The sequence below is a fragment of the Podarcis liolepis genome (genome assembly GCF_965112155.1).
Source record: "Podarcis liolepis genome assembly, chromosome: 12".
Lineage (NCBI taxonomy): Eukaryota > Metazoa > Chordata > Lepidosauria > Squamata > Lacertidae > Podarcis > Podarcis liolepis.
The window spans coordinates 41,916,892-41,941,574 of record NC_139563.1 but is presented as its reverse complement, the minus strand read 5'-3'; the positions used below and the strand labels follow the sequence as shown (position 1 = coordinate 41,941,574).

The window sequence follows — 24,683 nt, the reverse complement described above, 5'->3', positions numbered from 1 at the left end:
AACAAAAATACACTTTAAAGAGAAAGTATTTTTTAAAATGGAAGAGTTTGTGAACTGCAAGGCACACTGTGCTGTTGCTATAAACTTTATAGTGGACACAATGCCTTTCTTTCTGTGAATGCAGCTGTGGCCGTAGCCCTTACTGAGCATGAAAGCCCATGAAGCTATGCTAAAGCTAGAGTGAGGAACCTTTGTTTCCAGATGTTGCTGAACTACAACTCCCATCAGCCCTAGCAAACATGGATAGCGGCTAGGGATGATGGGTGTTGTAGTTCACCAACATCTGGCACCTGAAAGGTTCCCAACTCTTGTGCTAAGGGGTGAATTGTAATAATTAAATCAGTCCACAAATGGTGAATAAACATTTAACAATGGCAAGTGTTTTTTGATGAAAAGGTAGCATGTCCTGGCTCTTACAATAGTAATTGTAATTTTAATCAGTCAGCAAAAAGAAAGGGAAGTTTCATGTAACTATTGGTTGTCTTAGCAATCAAAGGATTACTTCTTCCGCAGTTCTTTAGTCCCAAAAATGAGACTCCTGTGAAATGAAATAGAATTTGAGTTCCATAATTAATGTCTTGTTTGATGATGATAGAAGATACTGAGCTGCTAAATTGGTAGCATTAGCTTTCATTTTGCACTAGTACAAAGGTCTGGGTTGTGGAAATTTGGCTCTGACGTTTCTGGAAGAGGCAAAAGAATGTGCTGCATTTCTTTTGATGCTCGGGTATGGGGCATGTATTGGGAAGGTTTTTTTAATAGCTTTATTATTGTAGAGAAATTTCAGTTCTAATGTGTTTTATTAATACACAAATTCCTGTAGAGAATCATAGGTCAAAATTTTTTGTTTGATTCAATCTATTCTACTAAAACTGTCAAATAACTTTGAGATAATCCAGTTTGCTATTCTGAAACATATAAATAACTTATGGATATATATTTTCTTTAATGTTTTAGTAGGAAAAGGCAGAGGAGCAAAGAAAAGGAAAGCATCTGGTTCTGAAAATGAAGGTGAATATAACCCAGGGAAGAAAACGCCCAAGTCTACGCCAAGCAAGGTAAATTCAGCACCTACAAGTTATTCTGACTTGTATTATTTCTATTCCAACAACATCAACATTCTCTTCCTGGAGAATACAATACTCAGTTTGAAGGTTAATAATAATAATAATTTAAAATTTCTGCCGGCAAACACCAACACATGAATACAAAACATTTAAAAACAATTACAAACCCTAACAGCTAATAACCTTAAGGTTTCCAGGGACAGTATCTTTCAGCCATCAAATTCCTGAGTCAACAGGAATGTTTAAAGTTCTTCCTAAAGAGAAAGACGGATGCAGGGAGGGCAATTCCACAAATGGGGAACTATCACTGAGAACACCCTTTCATGGATCAGTGCCGACATTGTCACCCTCAACAGCGTCTCCCTCTGCCGGTTGTAGAGCTGGAGATATGGGATGTGCTCTTAGGTGCTTGTGTCCCAAGCTGTTTATGACTTCATATGCTAGTACTAACACCTTGAATTGGGCCTGGTAGCTCACTGGCAGACAATGCAACACTCTCAGAAGTGGAGACACATGTGTCTCATCAAGCTGCTCCGTTTACCAGCCTAGCGGACATATTCTTGAAATACCTACATTGGCTCCCAGTAGATTTCCGAGCACAATTCAAAGTGTTGGTGCTGACCTTTAAAGCCCTAAACGGCCTCGGTCCAGTATACTTGAAGGAGCGTCTCCACCCCCATCGTTCAGCCCGGACACTGAGGTCCAGCTCCGAGGGCCTTCTGGCGGTTCCCTCACTGCAAGAAGTGAGGTTACAGGGAGCCAGGCAGAGGGCCTTCTCGGTAGTGGCACCTGCCCTGTGGAAGGCCCTCCCATCAGATGTCAAGGAAATAAACAACTATCTGACTTTTAGAAGACATCTGAAGGCAGCCCTGTTTAGGGAAGTTTTTAATGACTGATGTTTTAATATATTTTTAATCTCTTGTTGGGGAAACCTAGCCAGATGGGCGGGATATGTAATAAATTATTATTATTATTCTGCAGTAGCTGCAACATGCGGTTTTTGAGATAATGTCTATGTAGAGTCCATTACAGTAGTCCAGGCAGGAGCATGGACAACTAGGCCAGACTATTGCAGTGCAGGAATTGTTGTAGCTGGCAAACCGAGCTAAGTCACAGAAACTGCTTTGAGAAACCAGGAGTACTCCTAGACTACAAGCACATGTATGTTGAAGATTTGGGTTGCTTAAGCAGGGATTTTAGATAACAGTTAAAGTATCAAATCAATGTTAAAAGAACACTTCACGTGTGGTCTTCACTAACTGTAAAAAAAAAAAAATCCTTATCAAACAGAAACCGAAGAAAGCCTCCTTTGATCAGGACTCAGATGTAGACATCTTCCCCTCAGAGTTTGCCTCTGAAGCAGCCTCCAGGCCGCGGACTGGACGGGCGAGAAAAGAAGTGAAATATTTTGCAGAGTCTGATGACGATGACGATTTTGCGATGTTTAATTAAGTGCCCAAAGAGCACACAAACTTCCAACAAATATCTTATGTTGTCCTTTTGTCCCTTTTTGTCGCAGACTTTTTGTACATTTGACTTATTTTATGTGATGATGTAATTGATGGTTTTTTCTTATTGTGCGTAGGCATTTTAACATTTTGTTCTTACACCGACAGTTTTATGCTCTTTTTTACTCATTGAAATGTCATGTATTTGTCTGACCGGCTTGTAGAAATGTTCTAGGGAGCTGTGCAAAAGCACACATTTTAACTGTCATGGTTGCAAACTGCAAACCTGCTTTTTGAAATGAAGTTTAAACATTAAAAAAAAAAATTATAAAAACCATTTCCTTGCGTTTGGGGGTTTGGACTAAAAAGACACTGCTTTTGACCACAGGTATAAAATAAATATATTTTATTCTTTGCCAGGAGATTCCATGGAAAAAGGTAAACAGTATATGAACATAGAAAGCATTGTTAAACAATCTCAATGTACAAACAGAGCCAGTGAAAGTACATCACAGACTTGCTAGAATATATAAAAAAAATTCACTAGTGCTTTAAAATGAAACCTAAGAAACTGACACTTAAAAATTGTAACCACGCTACCACATTTTCCACTCTGTTTTATGGTGATTAACAAAGTCAAAGAGGCAGATTCTCATCTCTGCTTTTGTGTATTCTAGTGACAGCCCCTTGTTACCAGAGAGGAGGACTGTGGGGCTTTGGGGGGGGGGGGGAACGACAGTTTCTCCATATTTGTTTTCACTAGTGTCACCAATTCAGAGGTAGTGAGTATGCCTGGTCATTATTAGCCCACAAATTTCCCCCTAACAGCTTGTGAACAAGAAAACAAAACAAAAAAAACATTAACACTGGAAAGTGTTTCTGCCTTGAAGGCTATAACTGAAGTTAAAAATTTAGTATTTATTTTTAAATGCAGAGAAGTCAGCCAAGTAACAAACCCCCTTGTAAATTTTAAAGTGACATTAACAGTAAAACAAATTACATCCAAATAACTGGTCTGGCAGTTACATGTATACAGAAGTTCCTTCTGGTAGTGCAGTGAATTTCTTTGTCTCCTTTTACTGGGAAAGAAAGAAATACAAACCGAGGCCATTAAAAAAAAGAGCAAAGACGAGTTTTCATCCTAACTAAATTAGAATGTCTCTCTTAGAACTTTTTTTCACCTGGACATGTAAGCAGTCCATTTCGTAAGCATGATGTCTGGGTCATTTCATGTACGCAAGAGAAAAGGAAAGCACCAAACATCCAGTCGAGAAAGTACAGGCCCATATATTTTGTTTATGTACAAAGTCATCAGAAATGGGTAAAAACCATAATTTTAACCTCTTGTTTGAGATCTGTCTTGTCACTGTACAATCTTGGATTTCCAGCAGAAACAATTGAAGCTTAACTAGTTTATTATTTCATGAACTAGTTCATTTAGCATTTCAAAAGTTTATGGTTTCAAGTTAAGCTGCAAGGCATCTGTTTGGGTATGTGTGTGTGTGTGTACATATAATACGGGTACACATGAAAAGTTCTTGGTCCTTGTTGGGTTTTAGTGTGTTTATATATAAAGTCCAGAAAATGAGCAGCAGCAAAGACTATTCTTGCGTCTCATCCCTGTCTATAAAATGTTAGGAATGTCGCTGGAGAACGTCTTATTGCACCAGTGGGGATTGACTCACGCTGCTGTTGTCCACGGAACTTGGGGAGATGCTAGGACTGTGCTCTGCTGTGGTCCCGGTTGAGCTTGGGGTCAGTGGTTCGTGTCCTTCTGAGTTTTCCAACATTTCTTGGATGAGAGGCGGCATGGAGCCAGGGATTTCCATTTTCAGTGTAATAACACGTTCAGCACCTTTTAAAAAAGACGAAAAACAAGATTTAAATTTATCAAGTCAGGTTTCTTTAAAGTAAAAGGCACAGCTTTCAGGGGTCAGGAAACCCAGAGACTAGGATTAGCCTCTCTTTCAGGCGGAAGAGAGGCTTGTGAGCGCCAGGAGCCAGTTCTGTGTATGCACAAGAAAATGCTCAGAAGCAACGTTTGCCCAGGTAGAAGCACCTGCTTCATGTTCAAAGCAGCTGAAGAACACATCCTTTTCATGCCATAATAGACTATACTAAGAGTGGAGTCACAGGTCACTTACTTCAGGGGTCACTTTAAAAACAAAAAGCTCTTACTTGTCAGGGGAACCCATAATTTGTAATCATCAGCCACACAGAGCAGCAGGCTACTGTAGGCCTCTGCTGCTTTGGATGCCCAAATATTTTTTATCATGCTACATGATTTATTCAGGTTACAAGTGCCAGGTTATTATAGCTGTGCAATCTTTGACCGATTCTTGTGAATGGTTCCCTCCCCCATTAAATATATCAATACATTGGCAATTATAACCAATCTGCTACTATAAAGGGGTGCAAGTTTAAAATACTTAAGCTCTCATCACCACTGCCTAATTTTTGCATTTTATTCCCATTCAACTACCCCCTTAGAATTTTCACCTTTAAATATCTGCCAACTAAGATTTCACTTTGTGCGTCTGATGAATCAGGTTTGAGTCCATGACAGTGTCGAGCCAAAATAAATTTGTTAGTCCACTGCAGCAACAACAAAGAGTCTAGGTTAAGACTTAAATGTTTAACCAAAGATGCAGAAGCACAATAATACTTGGCTGACTGCATGGACAGGTTACAAAGGAACACAGGGCTGCTTCAAGTGGTAATCATACAGTAAGTAGTCCTAGTATTCCACCCTAAATGTGTTAAAAGCCATAGGTGCAAATAGAGATGTGAAGGCCTGGGAAAAAACCAGTCCCTCACTCCCTGTTTTCCCCCAAAGCCATTTCCCCCCCCCCCAGAAAAATGGGGGGGAGTGTGGGTGTGGAATATTCAAATGATATCAAACTTTTTTTCAATTTTTACGGAAAACCCCTGCAAAAAAACTGTCCCCCCACCCTTTTTTCCAGGCCTTCCCATCCCTAGACAGTGCAAAGCAATTGCTCCTATTTTTCTCCATGCACTTCTCTGCATGGAAGATGTGAGCAACAGCTATAGAATGGCAGGAAGGAAAGTCAAAACTCATTCAATTTATCTCCGATTTCTGTATCTTCAATGCTTCAGGACAAACAGTAGTGGAGAGTACTGGAGGAGGCTGAAAGATCAATTATTTGCCAGAAATCAAATAACCACCCCCAACTTCCTCTTATAAATTGGTTTACTAACAAAACTAATGAATCAGTAGTGCTTTTAATCAATTCTGCCTAACGTGAAAGTGGAATTATAGTGTCATAGAGAGAGTGAAAAAAGCCTCTCTGTGCAATTGGTGGGTTATGTTTTCACATATGTCTCAGCAGGTTCCAAAGCTGAAACATAACTGGAAACATTTACAAGTAAGCTAAGACCTTTAAACACATTACCATTTTCAATTTGAGGACACCAAGTTCAGAGCGAATAATTTCTAACCACAACCTTATGAAAAGTTAGAGTGGTCTATACTAATTGACAAACACTGTTGGGTTGTTGCTATAATGCATTGATAAATGGGAGGGCTGCTCACATGATGTTAAGGAAAACGGGAAAATTGGTTAAGTCGTAATGGCAAAATAATTATTATTGGTGATTAACATATACGGATTTTTGGGAAGTGGTGAATACTGCAATTTAGCAGAAGGGATGTTTCATCATGGACATAATGAATTTGGATGTAACCATGCTGTCTAGAGACTGTTTGTCCTTATATACAAGGTTATCTGAGTTTATACACTTAAGGCATCTCCAAGGAACTGCTGCGGAAGGAGAAAAAGCCCCAAAGAAAGGAGGGCGTAACACTGCGGACACATTAAACAGCCATGATCTCTTTGGTGAATAAACTACCGTATTTTTCGCTCTATTGGGCGCACCGGACCACAAGACGCACCTAGTTTTTAGAGGGGGAAATCAAGGAAAAAAATATTATTCCCCCCCCCAGCCCCAAAGAGCAACGGACAGGCTGCGCGCTTCCTCTTTAGCCTTGAGCAGCATCTTTAGCCTTGCACAACGGGATGGATCGTGCCCGCTGTCCACCGGGGCTGGACTAGATGACTCCTGGGGTTCCCTTCCAACCCTGCAATTCTGTGACCTCGGAAGTTGTTGGGGGTCTCCACCACTGGAGGCTTTTAAGCAGCGGTTGGGGGACCATCTGCCTGGCGTTCTTTAGCTGTGATTCCTACATTGTGAGGGGGCTGGGCTAGATGACCCTCAGGTGGCCCTCCCAACTCTATACAGTCCTACACTTCTGCGGCAGGAGATCCACAGCCACTTCACACAATGCCCACTCCCAATTTTCATTGGAGAGACATGTGGCTTCACTGTCTAGGTAGGTACTCCCCTACCTGCCACTCTTCCCTCACCCCACTTAAGCCGAGGGAATTCCTGCCCAGAGAAGCTCCCAGGTGAGGCAAGGGTTAAGATCTACCTCTGGTAAATGGCTTTGTATCCTCCCTCTTTCCCTTTTCTCTTCTTCTATGCTAGTTCCTTCTCTTGTGTTTTGTTTAATCTGTTTTTATTGTATACTAAAATAAAAGCTGCAGTTTCCTTTTTTATAATATCCCCCCCCCCCAAACTAAAACGTTAATCTAGATAAAAACACTGATCCAGAGGAAAATAAGGGGGTGGAGAAAGGACGAAAAAAGAAAAAGAGGTAGAGATAGAGAGATTTTTTAAAAGTTGGCTTCTTTAGCCTTGTGCAGCCTCCCGCGCCTGGAGAGGCGTGCTAGGCAAAAGAGGAAGCCCGGGCAGCGAGCGCGATCCATCCCGCTCGCTGCCCGGGCTTCCTCTTTAGCCTTGCGTAGCCTCCCGCGACTGGAGAGATTGCGCAAGGCTTTTCTAGAGGAGGGAGAAGGGACTGACTGGCTGCGTCAGTCCCTTATCCCTCCTGGGGAAAAGCCCGCAAGAGCCGCGCGAAGCTTGCCTCCCCCCCCTGCATTCGCTCCATAGGACGCACAGACTTTTCCCCTTAGTTTTTAAGACGGAAAAGCTGCGTCCTATAGTGCAAAAAATACGGTATGTTGCATTTATTTCTCTGACATTTGGGCACTCAAGGCAGCTTTCATATCAAAGGGGGCCCATTTCTTGTAAAACCAGAGAGGAACAGGCAGGGTTTGCCTGGAAAACAAACACACACACAGGCAGCTGCCAGGTGTTAGGAATTCATTCCCCTGCAATAAAGTATAATATAAAATGACTGTTAGAAATTCATGGAAAACTTCCTTAGCTTAATACAGTGCTAAATATATATACTGCTAGCCTTTATGCTCTCTGTAATAATTCGGTATAATAAACCATTGTAGCCTCTATCAAATAGGATGATTGCATGAGTATACACAGTTCAACAGCACAGGGCCCACAAAAGTCAAAGGACAACTATGAATGAATGGATTTTAGAAACTTTGTAGATCTGCTTCCTTGATCCCACGCATCAGAGCTTTGTTGCCAGGAAAATGTGTCAATCAGCCATGCACCGCTTCTGGTCCACATAAATATGTGCTGAACTGTGAGTTTATTTAGCTGCACTTTGGCAAATCAGGGCATGACTGCAGTGAAAAAAATAATCAGAAATAGTGGTGCACTAGAATCACTTGGAAGGTTTTCTTCAAGAAGGTGCTTCTACATTTAGAGGGGCTGTTCTTGGGGATAGGTATGCGTGTGCGTAGTGCTGGGGTTTGCGTACGCCCCTCTGCACTGAAAGCAGCCATGGGTCAAGCCCATCACCGCTCGAACGGCATGGCAAATCAAGTTCGTCCATGGTTTGGTCACATGACTCAATAGCTGGGCACAGGACTCTAGATAAATTCCATCTGGGGATCAGAGCATAAATGTTTCCCTACCAAGCAAGAGTCATTATTCCATAGGAATCTAGCTTACCTTTTGCACTGATACTGCGTAGATCTGTGATTTTCATTAAGATCTTTGGAAACATATGAGGCTTGTTGGGTCTTCTTTTTCTGATGTATATTTTGAGAGCCTCCAACAATGGCTCCTGCAGTTCATCTACCTTAGCTGGTTCTTCGAGGTCCTGGCGGTCTGGAAAAAACACACAAATATTACAAGTGGTGAAAAACAGTAAACAGCAAAACTTTAGTGTCGGCATTCAAATTAACATGACCAAATTCTGCCTGTTGCAAATTCTTTGCTTTCCATGGCCCAGTTCCAAACTAGCATGATGACACTTCTGGGCTTTTCCTGAGCAAACTGGCAATCTATTTAACAAGTCTGGAAAAACAGTTCCTGTTCCTCTCTAAGGCTCTAAGCAAAGACAATTGCACTGCCATAACTAACTATATATTTGTGTTTACTTACGAGACCAATAATAAGGTATAACTTTACTCATTTTGAATTTGTAAAATGAAATCCAACTCAAAAAGTTTTATTTTTCTATGGGATACTTTTTGGCCATTTCATCACTTAATCGGAGCACAATGCTATTACCCCTGTGTGCCAGTAGGTGTCAGCACAACACTGAGTTAACTAAGAGCCATTGAGTTAAAAATAAATAAATCTGAGGCATGTCACTAGTGCTTCCTGTTTAATACATTTGCCTCCAGATTTTGCCTAAAGGAACCTGTGAGGTGAATTTGGACTGCCCTGTTTAGATGAAACATCTGTAAGAGTCTCGAGCAATTAAAAAATACAGGATTTGTGAAAAATTTTGTGGTTCACTCAACCCCACAATGGTTTATCTGTAATGAACATAGGATTTGATGCTGAGACACTGTGCAGAGGTGTAGTCCAGAAATGGAAGACTGAAAGAAAAGTTCAAACGTCTGCCTTCTCAGCAGCCCCAAATCCAGGGAAGGGGCTATTTAAATAATAATAATAATAATAATATTTATTTATACTTATACATCATACAAGCATAAAATAAAATGAACAAATAATACAAAAACGGAATAAAATACAAAAACAAAATTTCAAGGATGTAAACATAACATAAACTGCAATCAAAAATATAATGCATTATATTCTCCTAAAATAGGAAAAAGAACGAAAAATAATACCAAAAAAGAAGAAGAAAAAGAGGGGGGGGAATGACTTCCAACTAGTTCCATGTTAGAATATTTCTTCAAAACTTTCATCATTACAGGTAATCAGTGATATGAGGAATAAAGATTCACATGGAGTTCATAGGGAAGGGGTGATTTCATCCCTTTTTCTGCAGCCTGTTTTGTCATGACTGCAGCTGAGACAGCAGGGCAATTTCTGACTACGTCGGCTCCCATTTTGTCATATGGTCTGCATTCTCATTTGTCCTGGTGATACACCATGACACCATATAGTGTCATTCCCCCCTCCCCACACCACTATTTCCTCTCAAAAAGCCGTGTTCCTCAGCCTTGGGTCCCCAGATGTTGGACTACAACACCCATCATCCAAGCCAGGTTAGCCAATGGTCAGGGATGATGGAAGTTGTAGTGTAGCGGCATCTGGGGCCCAAGGTTGAAGAACACTGAGCTAGGCAAGTTCAGTAGAAACGTCTCCTTGGAAACAACTTTTCATTTCCATGAATTCTAGTAAACCCTGAAGATACTAGCACTTGTCGAACCCAACTTCTTCTCTGTCCTGTGCTCATTCCAGCATATCAAATGACAAAGCAAGACATACCGCCACAGATTAAGCAGATGGCACTGAGCAGGCCAGTTTCCGTGTCGTCCATTTCCAAGGGCAGGAGCTGATTGGCAAATGTGAACACAAGATCCGTCAAGGGACCAAATCCAGCGTTATGCATCTGAGTTCGGTTCAGTGTAAGGCCGTCGGAAAACGTCATCGTGTCTTGTTCAGGCGTGTATCTTGTGCAAATTCTAAGGATCTGGGGGTCGGGGAGAGAAAAGTCATTTTGTTTATGAACATTGCAATTATGGAATTTATAGAGTCCAGGTGTCTGGATGTGTTCTTCAAAGGCAGATGAATGTCCCAGTCATTGGGAAAGGACCACATCAGGTTATGGCCTTCTTGAGAACTCTACAATTACAGGACCAGAGAAGGAACGACCACTGGGAGGAGCATAGAAAGAAGGAAAGCCATGGTACACCTCCATCAGCACCACTAGATGCCCTCGTCTGCCCCAGCTGCAACAAAACATGTCTCTCCCGTATCAGTCTCTACAGATACAGCAGGCATTGTAACTCCCAACAGTTTGACTTCAACCCCAAAGGCACACTCCTCCGTTGTCTCCTGAGACAGACGGATGCCAACCAAATCTAGCTGAAGTTCAGTGCTTCCTACATGCCTGATTTTAGTCTGATGCTTAAGTGCAGTGTGTGCAGCCAAGCCTACACATGCTTAGGTGAGACTCAGTGAGTTCAACAGGAGCTGCTCAGAAAGCGAAGCTTGAACAGAACCTGCAGCCCAATGGGGACTTAGGAGGGCTTAATCTTGGCTAGATTGTGTCCTGCATTCACCCTGCACACGGGTTTGGTTTCTGCTGTTTTCTCAGATCCCCTTTGACCCATAGGTCCTTATTAACAGCAGCTTTTAGAAAGAAGAAGAACATAAAGGTCTGAGAATTGCCAGTGGGAAGGATAAGCATTTGCAGTCTCAAGTCCCTATCAAGAAAAGTAACTGAGGAGTACTAACACCACCACCTCCATTTCTCATGCCCAAGGAAAGCTTCTTAGCCGTGGGCGAGAGGAAGGTGGTAACAGCAGCTCCTAGGACTGGGGCAAGCATGGGCTGCCGAGCTATTCAAGCAACAGGGGTTTCCTTTCCCAAGAACCCACCTCAAATGTCCACACCACTCTTATCACATGATTTGCAAAGGTATCCACAAAGCACATAACATACGCAGAAGTCGCATGATGATGGGTTCTTCCAGCTTCGCATGCAGGAAGAAGCCAACTGGATCTATCCCCTCACTCTTCTTTCTCTCCCCAGGAGAACAGGAGAAACAGTGGCTCATGCTATGCCAACAGATTAGAGAAATAAAGTGGCTCATCCCAGACTTTTGACAGACGAATTCAGAGTTTGGTGGGAGGAGGCCAACTCTGCGCTCTCTCTCTCTCTCTCTCTCTCATTTGTATTTATTATGTTTATTTATAAATGGATGCCCTGCCTTATCCACATGAAAGAACGTCTTTGCGCTCTGAAAAACGATGGAATTTGCTACTACAGGATAGAGGGATGGCTATCAACATGGATTCCTTTAAAAGAGCATTAGAGAAATCCATGGGCTTCATAAGGCTTTCAGTGGTTACTAGCTTTGATGACTACATCCTCTCTCCATGTCTCTGAGTACAGAACAGAATGCCAGACTAGACAGGCCTTCGAAGCCAGAAGAGCTCTTCCAATTCTCTAGTCTATTTTCTTTAATGTACAAAATCTAACTATGACAACTTCCTCTTCCACCCTCCTACCCTGGCCACAATAAGATATACTGGTAGGGTATGAACCCTGTGCTGTGGCTCCTTTGGCAGTATTCTCGGTTCAGCCCTACGCCGGTTTTCCAGAGATATGGCCAAAGGAAAGAACCAGGGTTGTAGGATCTTCCTTTCCCCCTCAAGAGTCTCGCCAAGAAATAAAACAGCACATCTGAGCAGGTTTTCTTCAGAGAGGAGGAAAAACAATGGGCAGCGTGAGTGAAAGGGACCCTTCCCACAGTCGCCGAGAGCGGCTGACATTCAGGGAAGCTGAGCTGCCTCTCAGGGCTACTTGGGAGAAGAATGTGGTCTCTTTGGGTTACATATAATACTGCCAGGGACAAATGCGGCGGCATATTCCGATGCAAGGCCCTTTCTCTTATTTCACGCTCTCTGTAGCCATTGACCATAATCTGGTTTTATCGAGCAGGGCAAACAGGAGGGTTTCATGAGAAATTATTTATGAATGGCAGGAGCATGGGAAACACAACGCCAGAGAAACACACCCCACAATCCTCGCTGATGAGGGCGAGATACAGTTTAGAAACTTCCCACTCTCTGTTTCTCACGTTAAAACACACACAGACACAAGCTCAACATGATGATGAGCAGGCCGAGGTTGCAACTACATTCTCTGTTCTGCAAACGGTTCTCCATCAGGGCTGATTTGGGGTGCAAGCAGCTGTGTTTCCTTTCAAGGTGTCACAGCAAGCAAAGGAAATGTGTGTGGCGATCACACAGGGTCCCCAAATCCCTATTGATCCCTGTCCCACCACTGTGCTCACTTCCCCGCTGCCACCAACCCGTTTCTCTCGGGTACACACTGAGTCCAGACAGTTATTAAAATTGAACCAAATAAACAAGTTTATTTTATAAGCGTTAACAAGTTTATGGTTTCTCAGATAAAATTATTGTCAGTTTCTTAACTTTAGTTTCTTTACCGGCCTCTACCTTCCTAATACCTTCTGACTGATTATCGCAACTGTTTGACTGACTCCTCTTAACAGATTCTCTCCCTCTCTCACATCAGACTAACCCAACCCACAGACTTATCCTCTCTCTCTCTTCTCTAACTCCAGACCGACTTCTTAACAACTCTAACTCCTCCCCTTGGGTTCCTATTGGTTAGTCATTTTACACTTAGTTAACCCTTTCCTTATGAACCCAGTATGATGTCACACACCTAGGAGGGCAAACGCCACAATGTGGTTTATACAAATGCAGCTTCAATCTAGTTTCTATACTAAAAGTTCTCATAACATGAGATTAATGTTAACATTATGCAACAGCTGAAGAAAAGCACACATGATCCCAGGATATGGTCTGCCTGAACATGAGGTCTCCGCCATGCTGGTGCTAAGCAGATATGGGTCTGGTCATGGGCTGGATGAGAGACCACATGGGAAACACATGGATGCTGCCTTGGGTTCCATGACAGGAGAAAGGCAGGATAAGAAATGTTAGGAAATACACAAATCCAGTGACATGCTCATTACTGGCCTTTCAATGTATTTGCCCAATCCACTGCTCACTTGCAGATGCAAAAGTTCTAAAGTGCCCACAAAATTCTGAATCAAGAGTTGCACATACACTCAGACAGAAATGCAGATTTGAGACCACGACCTGTGTCCAGGACGGCTGCCTACCAGCTCCATCTGGTACGCCAGCTGAGACCTTACCTACCTACCTACCTACCTACCTGAGTGATGCATGCTCTGGTTATCTCCCGCTGGTGACTGGGAGTGGCCGCTGAGACCACATAACACCAGTCCTAAAAGATCTACATTGGTTCCCAGTATATTTCAGAGCACAATTCAAAGTGTTGGTGCTGACCTTTAAAGTCCTAACCAGCTTTGGCCCTGTATATCTCCACCCCCATCATTCAGCCGGGACACTGAGGTCCAGCGCCGAGGGCCTTCTGGTGGTTCCCTCACTGCAAGAAGTGAGGTTGCAGAGAACCAGGCAGAGGGCCTTCTCGGCAGTGGCACCCTCCCAGTGGTACACCCTCCCATCAGATGCCAAGGAAATAAACAACTATCTGAGTTTTAGAAGACATCCGAAGGCAGCCCTGTATTGGGAAAGTTTTAATGGTTGATGTTTTATTACCTTTTTACATGTGTTGGAAGCTGCCCAGAGTGGTTAGGGAAACCCAGCCAGATGGATGGGGTACATTACTACTACTACTACTACTACTACTACTACTACTACTACAACCCAGAACTAAATGAAAGGAAGGAAAAACTGGAAATGTTTGGGGAACTCGATCTTTGCAAGTCTGGAATTTATAATGACCCAACTGCACCACAACTGGCTGCCAGGGCCCAATCCACCATGCTAAGCAAATATTTACAAGGATAAGGAGGGTGTTCTTAAGCAACCAAAATTACAAGTGATTGTGTCTGGCAGCTGACAAGCATTCCTGGAACTGACAGGCTGAAAATAGATGGCAGGCATCTTAAGAGCGAAGGGCTGGAGAGGGAGTTAAGCTATGTAAACTCTCGCTCAACTTTAAAACAAAACAACAGCAACAACAATATATTAACCATTTTTAAAAAACCATTTGCACTCTCAACCTCCGTTCAGCCCCCTTCTCATATCACTGCAAAGGAATACGCCCGAGAACTGTGTCATATTTTATAAATTATCAGTACACTTTCCTGGGGGGTAAAGAAGAAGTTAACTATGCCTTATCATAACAGCGCTCACCAAGGCAGGCATGCAGTTCGTAATAAATGGCTCTGTCTTGTGGTGAGACCACACACAAGAAGGAGGCGACGGCAGCAGGCCAGTATGAATGGACGCCGGGAAGAAGAAGGGACTCTGAGACGGAGCTCTTGGGAACTGCAAGGCCAGCTCCTACGATACTTTCCCTCTCCTTTTCCACTGTGCTCTCTTCACCCATATACATCAGTGTCCTACAGGAAGGACTGTTTGCAACAGCTTGTGACAAAGCAACGAGAAGAAAAATGGTCAGAGCAGCTAATATTCTCCTCCCCGGGGATCTTGTGTGAAACTTCAAGGGATTATGGGAGCCCCATTACTTGGACGGGAAACTTTCCTGAACAAACTGTACGCTGAGCCAAACACAATATGCACAGCAGAGGGCAGAGCCACCCAACAAGGGGCGGAAACAGCTGATGATCTGACACCCATATATTGCAAGCCCAGACTTTTGTGGAGCTGGACTGACCCTAAAGGAAAATGCATGTAGTCAGGGGGGGTGTGCGTGTACTCCAAAATCCAGGCTAGAACCCTATCTGGGCAGAGATAACCTTGCCACAGTTGTCCAGGTAAGCTTCTGGATAGATTACTGTGAGGAGTTACACATGCTTTGTAAGCTCCAGGTGGCCCTCAAAAAGAACAGCAAGATCATTAATGGAAGATATGAACATACAACACCAGCGCTTTGTCATCTGTGCTAGCTTCCTGTCTATCTCCAGGCCCAGTTCAATGTGCTAGTCCTAAATGGCTTCGGCACAGGTTACCAACTTATTCCTGAAGACCTACCCAGACCTTAAGATATTCATCAGAGGCCCATCACCAGATTTCCCTGTCTAAAGAGGTGAGGCAGGTACCCAGTACGAAAAGAGTGTTTTCCGTTGTGGTACATTCCTTGTAGAACGCTCTGTACACAGAGGTTTAGGGCCAAGCGATTAGCTTTTTAAACTCCCAGGTCTTTTACAATTATGTTTCAGTGTATTTTAGTACTCAGCGCACATTATTTTAAACTGGATTTTAGTACAGTTTTAGAATGATTTTATCCTACTTGTGTTGGTTTTATATGGATAGTTCTACTAAGTTTATTTACTAAAAAAAATAATAGTTTAATGGGTGGTATATGCATGCCTAAATAAACAAACAAATAGACTAGTTAGAAAACTATTGTTTTTTCTCTTTGCATGATGTTATCTTAAAGAAATTGACATTTGTAGACCGCCACTCTTCTGAAGTCTTCCTCATAGCACTTCTTTGAGGATAACAAAGCCAGATTTAATATCAAGGCTGTGTGCGCTCTTACGCTTCAAGAAAATACATCACAATTTTGCAATAGCTTAATGCAAATTCTGGTAAGAAATGTTCTGTGACCCACATAAAGCACAAAAAAGCAAATTTGAAGATATTGGCATAGTTTAGTTCTTAGAAGAGGTGAGGATCATCGCCTGAAAAACAAAAATCTTCCTGAGACCCATCCAGCTTTGAGGGTTAAACTATCTATTGCCCAAACAAACTCTCCACAAACATATTGCAAGCCTAGTTTAGTAGATTAAGGCTACTGTTTGCACCCATGTTTGCTTTCAGCAACATGAAAAACCTGGTTTCAGTCATTCAAGTTTCTCACTATAGTTGGGTTGCAGTCAAGTGAAGGATTACAGAATTCGGAAGGAAACATTGCTGCTTCTCAAGTCATTTCAGTGGAGCCTACAAAGGATACACAATATAAGTCCCTTTGAACTAAATCACAACTGAAAGAGTTGCTTAGCAGTGGGTTGGGCCATTGGCTGGGTGGTGGTGTTGTTTAAGCCACCACTAAATGACAGCAAAATGTAAGTGAATCACACAAAAAGCGAAGATACGTACCAAGATGTCCAAGCATGCAGCTTTAAGTAGTGTGATCTGGTCTGCAATTGTCAAACTTGTAAAACCAGGCAGCCGTTTTGCAAATTCCACTATCTTAATAATGCACTTGGTCGCAAGTTCGCTGAATTTGTCCCAGAGCCCAAGGTCCAGCCGAACTCGATGGTCAGCGCTAGAGTTCTAGAAAGAACAGAAGGAATCATAAGATCAGCCAATTTCTGTGCAGCGTAGCTGAATCCATATAAATAATGAAGGGTGGAGAGATCCTGCTACAAGCAATTTCTATTAGCAATCGGAATTGCAGTGAAATTTGCTGCTGGGAATGCTCTTGGTGTAATCATTCAAAAATGAAAGCTGCCATCTGTCAATAAGGCAAAATAATTTTCAGCCTTTCCAAATACCACTGCCATTTTTCTTTCCCTTTAATTATACAATGTTTATAACCGGGGATTTGAATAAGTGGAACTGGAACACTGGTTTCCATATCTAGGAAGAGGACTATGTCTGGTGGCACATAATTTCAGCACCATGGCTGTGCTCGTGCGTCATGAAAAGTCATAGTTAATAGTCTGCTGTGAATACGCAGAGCACACCAGCTTCCTGTCCCTGTGCTAGCAAGCAGAAGCAAGAAAACTTGGCTCAGTGTTAGGTTCAAACTGGGTATCAAACAAACCACGACTGGTAAGCCAAGAACATACACAGATTTGGAGCAAAACAAGCCACAGCTATCAGCTTGGACATAACACTCAGCCACGGCTTGTTGGTCCTGCTCACTAGCAGGGAGGGGCAAATCAGGAGCAAACTGGTAAACCATGGCTTGCTATGACATGCAAAATGCAGTCAATGTGAGATCTTTTCACATGCTATTGTTTTAGCAAATTAGTTCAAAATAGTTTATCTTGTCTATACACGAGAAGAGTTTCAGCGCTCTGTCAAAAATCAGTGTTATGAACAGATGAGCCATCTGTGATGAAAAACTAATGAGCCATCTTTTACACAATTATAAAACTCTGGATTAAAAAACCCCAACACATATGGTATTGGAGAGTGATCTCTTTATCTCAGCGCACAAAGTTCAACAGTTGTGAAACATTTGCCTATCAAGAAAATGAAAGTTTTGATGTTTCCTTAATGCGTGCAACACTATTCCATGTAGCGGATTTCACCTGGTTTAGCTTTAGAGCATCTCAAAATGATTCAGGCTCGTCCAGCCTCAAATAAAGAACAGATTTGCAATGCACCTGGACTCTTCAAGCTGCCTGCACCTGTAAAATGTAGAATCAAACATATCCCAAGTGTGCCCCTGCTACTGGAAGAAACCCTTCTTGTGTTTTATCAATCATCAATCAATCAATGGCCTGTCCTAAGCACTGTGGACATAAAAGAAAATGACATTGTTTTAGAACAGGAAATGACCCTTCACATGCCCAGTGCTGCTAAGAAAGTGGGACAAAGAGGAATGTCTGCAAGAGAGCCCAGCAGCTGAGGGTTCCTGGTTGCAAGAAGAAGGGATTGGGGAGAGGGTCAGTTCAGTTTGCATTTTAAGGAGATTCTGCCTAATCTGCAGTTTGTGAAACAATATGCAACGGAAGCCCTATCTTCCTTGAAAATTCACACTACAGTGGTGCCCCGCAAGACGAATGCCTCGCAAGACGGAAAACCCGCTAGACGAAAGGGTTTTCCGTTTTTGAGCTGCTTCGCAAGACGATTTTCCCTATGGGCTTGCTTTGCAAGACAAAAACGTCTTGCGAGTGTTCCGATTTTTTTCTGCTTTTCCCCCCCTTTTTCTAAGCCGCTAAGCCGCTAATAGCCTTTTAGCCGCTAATCCGCTAAGCCTTTAATAGCTGCTAAACCGCTAATAGCGCTAATCCGCTAATAGGGTTGCTTCGCAAGACGAAAAAACCGCTAGATGAAGAGACTCAAGGAACGGATTAATTTCGTCTTGCGAGGCACCACTGTACTCTGAAATTTGCAATGCGCTTCTCCAGCCAAGTAATGTGTTGACAAGTGTGCTGACCTTCCGGGAAAGTTGGGTGGACAGACACACCCAGGAAACATGGGAACACTGGAACAGGGGTTGACATGTTAAGTACCTCCTCCTCCCCATTTAAAGCCTTTGTGCCGTCTTTTGAAGGCTTGAATGGGGCTACTGAAAGGCTAGGAAGGTCACGAGACTTGCTGTTGCTAGATCCACGTCTGTGGCCTATTTAAAATGGGTTTAGAATCTGGGCATTCTCCGACAAGAACTGGCACAGGAGAGTGCAAAAGACTGGTACCAACTTGATGAATGGGATAACTTGAAAACGAGGCAGAGAAACTCAAAAAGTTCTGATGAACGGTATAGGTAAATTCCAGGTCCTGGAGGAGTCATACAAACAGGAAGAGGATCACACAACCATCTTCCCAGCAGCTGAGCCTGGACTCATTTGCTGACAGAAACAAGGCACTTTGTGACCATGCGAAGGAAATGCTTTTGCTTGGGCAGGATAATAACAGGAGGCAGAAGGAAATGTCCCCACAAAACATTTCCTTTAGGAGGCGCGATCCAACAGGAACCTTTCCCACGCATGTTGTGCAGAGATGAATTTTTACGCTGAGCCTTGCCTTAGGACATTCTGCGACATAAAGGGGTTAACAGTCACCGCTTTGCTCATGGAAACATTTCCTCCTCCTACCAGTGAGTCTGCATCCTTAAGATTTATTTTGGATCATCCTCAAGGACCTCGGTGAAATACTGTAGGTGGGGGTGGGGAATAATATCAAGATGTGCAGCCATTCAGGTTGTAATTAAATTTAATAGGCAGTTTATCCACTTCCATAGGGAGGGAAATGGCAGCGAAGAGCAGAGCCTAGAGCAGGAAATCATTTTACAATAGGGTATCCATCTGGAAAGAAGACGTTGCATGAAATCAGCTAGTGTGAACAAAATCTTGACCGGGATCTTATGAGCTCGGTTTATCATGCTCCTCCGCCCACCATCCCTGAGCCAGGGAAGTTTTGACAGAGATGCTTTTGAGCGGATGCCCGGCAGCCTTAACAAAATGCAAATCAGATTTGGCGATTATGCAAGCTGAAGAGAAGAGGTTAGTCAATAAAGCGCCAAGTTCACTTGCTGTTTTAGGGCACTGCTTTGCCGTGTTCAAGAGGGACCCAAAATGGCTGTAAGAATGGCATCTTACGAACGCTGAAACCAGAAAGCGCTGCAACAACATTTTATACAATAATCAGAGCTGCTAAAAAGCACCACTTGGAAAAACAAGCACATTTGTAGCTGTTCCCCTCGATATGGAAATATAAAACTGAGTCAGCATTGATATGCAGGCCAAAAGATAAAATATGGAATTAATATAAAAGAAGGTTAGAAGCGGAAATTCCAGGATTCGCTCTCCATGGGTTCTGAGAAGTATCAAACCGGTGGAGTTTTGTTGAATGTTTTACAACAGCATGATTTCTGAGTGTTGTTTTTTTCATGCATGCAGCTTAAGGACCACATTTCCCATAATGCTGCAACAGAGGACATATGGTGGAATAATACTGTAAGGCCCCCTAGTGACACTTTTATCAGCAGAAAAGCCCAGCCATGCTGTAAAATCCAAACACATGGCCATTTTTAAATTTTATTTATTTTTATTTTTCATCCAAATTGATCCCCTTTGGTGGGTTTTTTTTGCAGCAATCTGCTGCATCTCCAACTAAGAATATAGAACAAGACATTTGTGGAGAGACTGATATAGTTGCAGAGGGGTGAGGACCCACACTTTTTTGTTCCTCAATTCTGTTTAACCTATTGAACACAATTTCTGTTTTGGTTTGGTTGGGAGGGGCCTGAGCCACTGAAATGAATGCAGACCTCCTCTAGTCAGCCTGTTGGGGGGGTCTCAGCAAACCCTGATTTGTTCTTGACCGCTTTGGAGTACAAAACGACGGTTTGCAAGTGCAAAGCAGATGGGCCGGATTAAACGGGCAGCTCACGAATTTGGGAGGTGACTACCTTATCAAAAGCAACAACACACTATTTTTTGTTCAACAGGGAGCAAAACATTCCGTGCAGATTTCTATGCCAAATAAAGCTTATGAAACATACCATCTTTGCTCATGAAAATACCTCAGAAATTTAAAATGAGGGAACTGTCCAATTAATTATTATTATCATCATTATTATTTCTATACGGCAAATTCATATTAAAATCTATGTGGTGTGCAGAATCTGGGTTAAAACAAAAATAAGTTATCGATATGGTATGGTACTACTATATTATCCAATATAATATGAACACTGGTCTTGGAATACAAAGCAATACCCATCAGGGGAAATGTGTTCATTTCTCTTGATAGTCCTAGCAGGAATAAGCAGACTTTTTTCTACACGGCAGAGATTTATAACTCACTCGTCACTTTCCCCTTGCATGTCCTCCAAGAACCTTGTGGTTCTTCTACTCTCGGTAGGCCTCCGTTTTAATGATTCCCTCTATGCTATCATTGATTATTTCAAAATCTTTAGATTTTTGTTTTATTAAATGGATATTTTTTTTGCCCCATCACCTGGTATGTGGCTCCCTCCTGCACTCACGCATAGCACAACCTGGATCATACCAACAAAAAAGAAAGAAAGGCTTTTGGTATGAAAAGGCTTCTGCTTCACTGCATGGGGTTGCATTAAATACTTCCTGGTCCCTTCCAGATCAATTAACTTCTGTGATTCTGACAGCCCACCAGACCCCTCCAGTCTTCATTACACACATCTCTTACCGTAGTGTATTTGCCCAGCTGGCAGAGAGAAGGGAAGGTTTCCTGGTGAGATTTTCGGATTTTCTCTGTGAGGTCATCCAACTCTGCCGTCATTTCGTAATTCTCCATAAACTCTTGCTTTAAAGGCTCCTTCTTCTTTTTGTTCCTGTCATTTCTGACAGCTGGGAAGGGGGCAAGAAGGGAGGCAGATCAAGTATGGCACACTAACCAAAGTCCAACAGCTCTTGGATACAGCAGCAAATGTTAAACAAGCAAAACATACCGAGAGCACCAAAACACCACGAAGGAGCAATAAAATACAACGGGGGGTATAGGAAGCCGTCTTCTACCGAGTAAGATCACTGGTCCTTCTAGCTCAGGATCACCTAAACCAGGGTGGCTAACCTGCGCCCATCCAGGTATTTGTTGGACTACAACTTCCATCAGCCCCCAAGCAGTATGGCCAATGGTGAGGGCTGATGGGATCTGGAGTCTCACAAGGCCAAGCCTTATGAGGAGCAGTTGAAGGAGCTGGGTATGTTTAGCCTGGCAAAGAGGAGATATGGTAGCCATCTTCAAATATCTCAAGGGCTGTCACGTGGAAGAGGGAACAAGCTTGTTTTCTCCTGCTCTGGAGGGTAGGACTCGGACCAATGGCTTCAAAGGGCCAAAGGAGATTTTGACTAAACATCAGGAAAAGCTTTCTGACAGTAAGAGCTGTTCGACAGCGGGTCGGTCTCGCTCGGAAGGCTGTGGACTCTCCTTCCTTGGAGGTTTTTAAGCAGAGGTTGGATGGCCGTCTGCCATGAATGCTTTAGGTAAGATTCCTGCATTGTAGGGGGTTGGACTAGATGACCCTTGGGGTTCCTCCCAACCATAACATTGTATGATTCTAAGGTCTAGAGAACCATAGGTGAGCCACTCTCAGTCTATGCAAACTGGCCCTGGCTCAACAGGATTGCAGGCAGGAGTCTTTACCCAGGCCTACCTTGAGATGTTGGGGATTTGACCTGGGATCGTTTGCACACAAAGTATGAGTTCTACCATTGAGCTGAAGCCTTCTACCCCACAACCCCCAATAATAATAATAATAATAATAATAATAATAATAATAATAATACCCTCCATAGTAAATTAACCCAGACTGACATTTTACGGTAAGGCTGTTCCTAATACAGTGCAAGGATCTCTCTTCAGTTATTTATAGGCAAACTGCGTGCAACGACACGTGATATTACAATATTCATCATTGGCACTGCCCATGGAATCACTTCGTGCTATAAACAAAGGTGTTTGTACCTTTAAGTCGCCACCTCTGGGAAACTGCATTTCGATATGTTTTGCTGCAATTTCCATTTCTATATAGGATCATGCCGCTTGGTGACCAATTATCACTAGATTAACACCGAAATACCAAACTTAGTAGTACCACGGGGACAAAAACATTCTAAGTATGGAGCGGATTGAAATTGTGGTTAGGGTAATATATGCATGGGCTGAGGCACTCTGGGGGATAAACTAAATTAACCAGGTGAGCTCTAAAGGGAATAGCGCTACATCTACACTCTGATGGAGGACTAAGCCTACCGTTAATACAATGCCGGCTCCAGTGGAATTAGTATACGGAGTCAGCTACCCATAATCCACAAGAAGCCCAAAATGTGATGTCATTGAATGAGCACTGCACTAGGTCAAATCATGACTGCCTTGCAATAAGTTACCTAGGCCATCTTAAACAGTGACAACAAGGCTAAACTACAAACTTGGTTTGCTTGTATAGTCAATGAGAGGAGTGTAAATGGAAAATTAAGAACCAAGGTGGTGAAAATGTTGGACCAGGACTTCACTGGTATTTGGCTGCCCCACTTTGTTAATGGCTATTCTCCTGCTGCCCTTAAAATTGTTTTCTGTGAATCCTTTGGAACTCATTTTATGGGCTGTGTAGTATGAAGACAGGCTCAAATCCACCTGTCCCTTTTTCTCCCTCTAGGAATAGGTAACCAGTTCACCCACAGAGAGATTCCAGCCCACACCATCTGAAAAGACCTTCCTCAGAGGGACGTGAACTGGATGGCAAAATAAAGCCAGGACTGCAGCCAAGCCCATCACCCAATAGCAGAAAAGAAACACAGAAACACACACACACAAAGCAATTCCCATCTGAATCATCTGGTCCCTGGGAGTTCTTGGCAGCAGCTCGCAAGATTGCCCTAAATAAGGTGTTTGTGTTCTACAAGCTGTTCCAAGCTATTGAGCTAAGTAGCTGCCGAGACCTTATGTTTAGCAAATGTGTCAATCAGCACACAGAAATATATGCAAATGGAGCTCTATGGCAAGAGGCCTGCTGCTCCTTGCAGTGGGAGAGGAGTTTACATAACAAGGAAGCAGGGCAATTCTACTGCCTTGGCACAACGCTGCGTTTGCTACGCTTGACCATCAGCAGCTAGCTAGCTGTTGTCCATCATGCACTCTGGAAAGGCACAGGAGCCGTGTTAGAACAAAGGTGGCAACCCCATAGGCCACTGCTGCTGTTTTGGGGGGTCAAACATATGTCCTGTGTGTCTGAAGTCACAGGTGGGCAACATCATTTTTGGGTGGCGTGAGTTAGATTTGTCTTCTGAAGCAGTACAGGGAACCTGAGTTGATGGAAAGGGAGGTGAAATATTACACTGACAATATTACACTGTTTTCCAGGGACAGTCCCGGATTTGCAGAAGCCATCCCAGTTTCTGATGTGATCCCAGTATGTCCCGCTTTTCCTTAGGATGTCCCTATTTTCACCCAAGAAATGTTGGAGGGTATGGAGTTATTTGACCCTCCAGCCATCTGAAGGCAGCCCTGTATAGGGAACGTTTTTAACGTTTAATCTTTTATTATGTTTTTATATATGTTGGAAGTTGCCTAGAGCGGTTGAGGCAACAAAGTCAGGTGGGTGGGGTAAAAATAGGATGATGATGATAATGATGATGATGATAGATGCCCTTATTGTCATCAGAGAAATGTTGGAGGGTATGAGCGAAAACACCCTTATAAGTCATGCCTTTTAATGTAATTATGCTATCAAAAAAAGCCCCACCCTTTAATGTCAGGCACACTTAAAGCTGCTATCCTGCAAACACTTACTTGGCCCCGCTGATCTAAATGGGGCATACGTTTGAGTAGAAATGCATAAAATCTGCACTGTAAGAAAGTCAGTCAGATGAAGCGATAATTTAGCACCTTGCACAATTTATTGAAAATTGTGAGGTGTAATTTTGAAGAGTGTAAAGAACTTCTGGACGAACAAAGCAATACACATACTCAGTGACATTGCTAATTCAACGTAAAAGTCAATGGCAAGACTCTTCTACAGGCCAGGGAATTAAATAAACATACAAAAATCAGTAAATTCCAAGCTAGTGTTCCCAGAGTGACTGTAACTGCCGTGCTGTGCAAATACAGAATATGTGATTATGCTGTATATTGTATTTTATATAAGT

The 24,683-nt window shown here is 42.8% G+C and overlaps 3 protein-coding genes across 16 annotated transcripts in view; 1 reads left to right on the top strand and 2 right to left on the bottom strand.

Moving 5' to 3' along the window:
• The window catches only part of TOP2B (DNA topoisomerase II beta), a 47,475-nt gene extending 44,623 nt beyond the window's left edge, over positions 1–2,852 (top strand). For 6 of the 8 annotated variants that reach the window (XM_083467781.1, XM_083467777.1, XM_083467775.1 and 3 more), the window contains exons 35-36: positions 958–1,058; positions 2,358–2,852. In XM_083467781.1, coding sequence (XP_083323907.1) covers positions 958–1,058; positions 2,358–2,519 — 263 coding nt within the window. In that variant the 3' untranslated portion in view covers positions 2,520–2,852. The remainder of the gene's footprint in view (positions 1–957; positions 1,059–2,357) is intronic. The other 2 variants (XM_083467780.1, XM_083467779.1) reach the window with 1 other exon arrangement.
• Positions 1–24,683, bottom strand: part of LOC310689957 (uncharacterized protein) — a 621,685-nt gene that overhangs the window by 272,846 nt on the left and 324,156 nt on the right. The window lies entirely within an intron of this gene.
• Positions 2,907–24,683, bottom strand: part of RARB (retinoic acid receptor beta) — a 216,823-nt gene continuing 195,046 nt past the window's right edge. For all 4 annotated transcript variants that reach the window (XM_083468366.1, XM_083468367.1, XM_083468369.1 and 1 more), the window contains 5 exons: positions 21,226–21,386; positions 16,480–16,656; positions 10,151–10,355; positions 8,414–8,572; positions 2,907–4,370 (listed from right to left, as the gene is read on the bottom strand). In XM_083468366.1, coding sequence (XP_083324492.1) covers positions 4,174–4,370; positions 8,414–8,572; positions 10,151–10,355; positions 16,480–16,656; positions 21,226–21,386 — 899 coding nt within the window. In that variant the 3' untranslated portion in view covers positions 2,907–4,173. The remainder of the gene's footprint in view (positions 4,371–8,413; positions 8,573–10,150; positions 10,356–16,479; positions 16,657–21,225; positions 21,387–24,683) is intronic.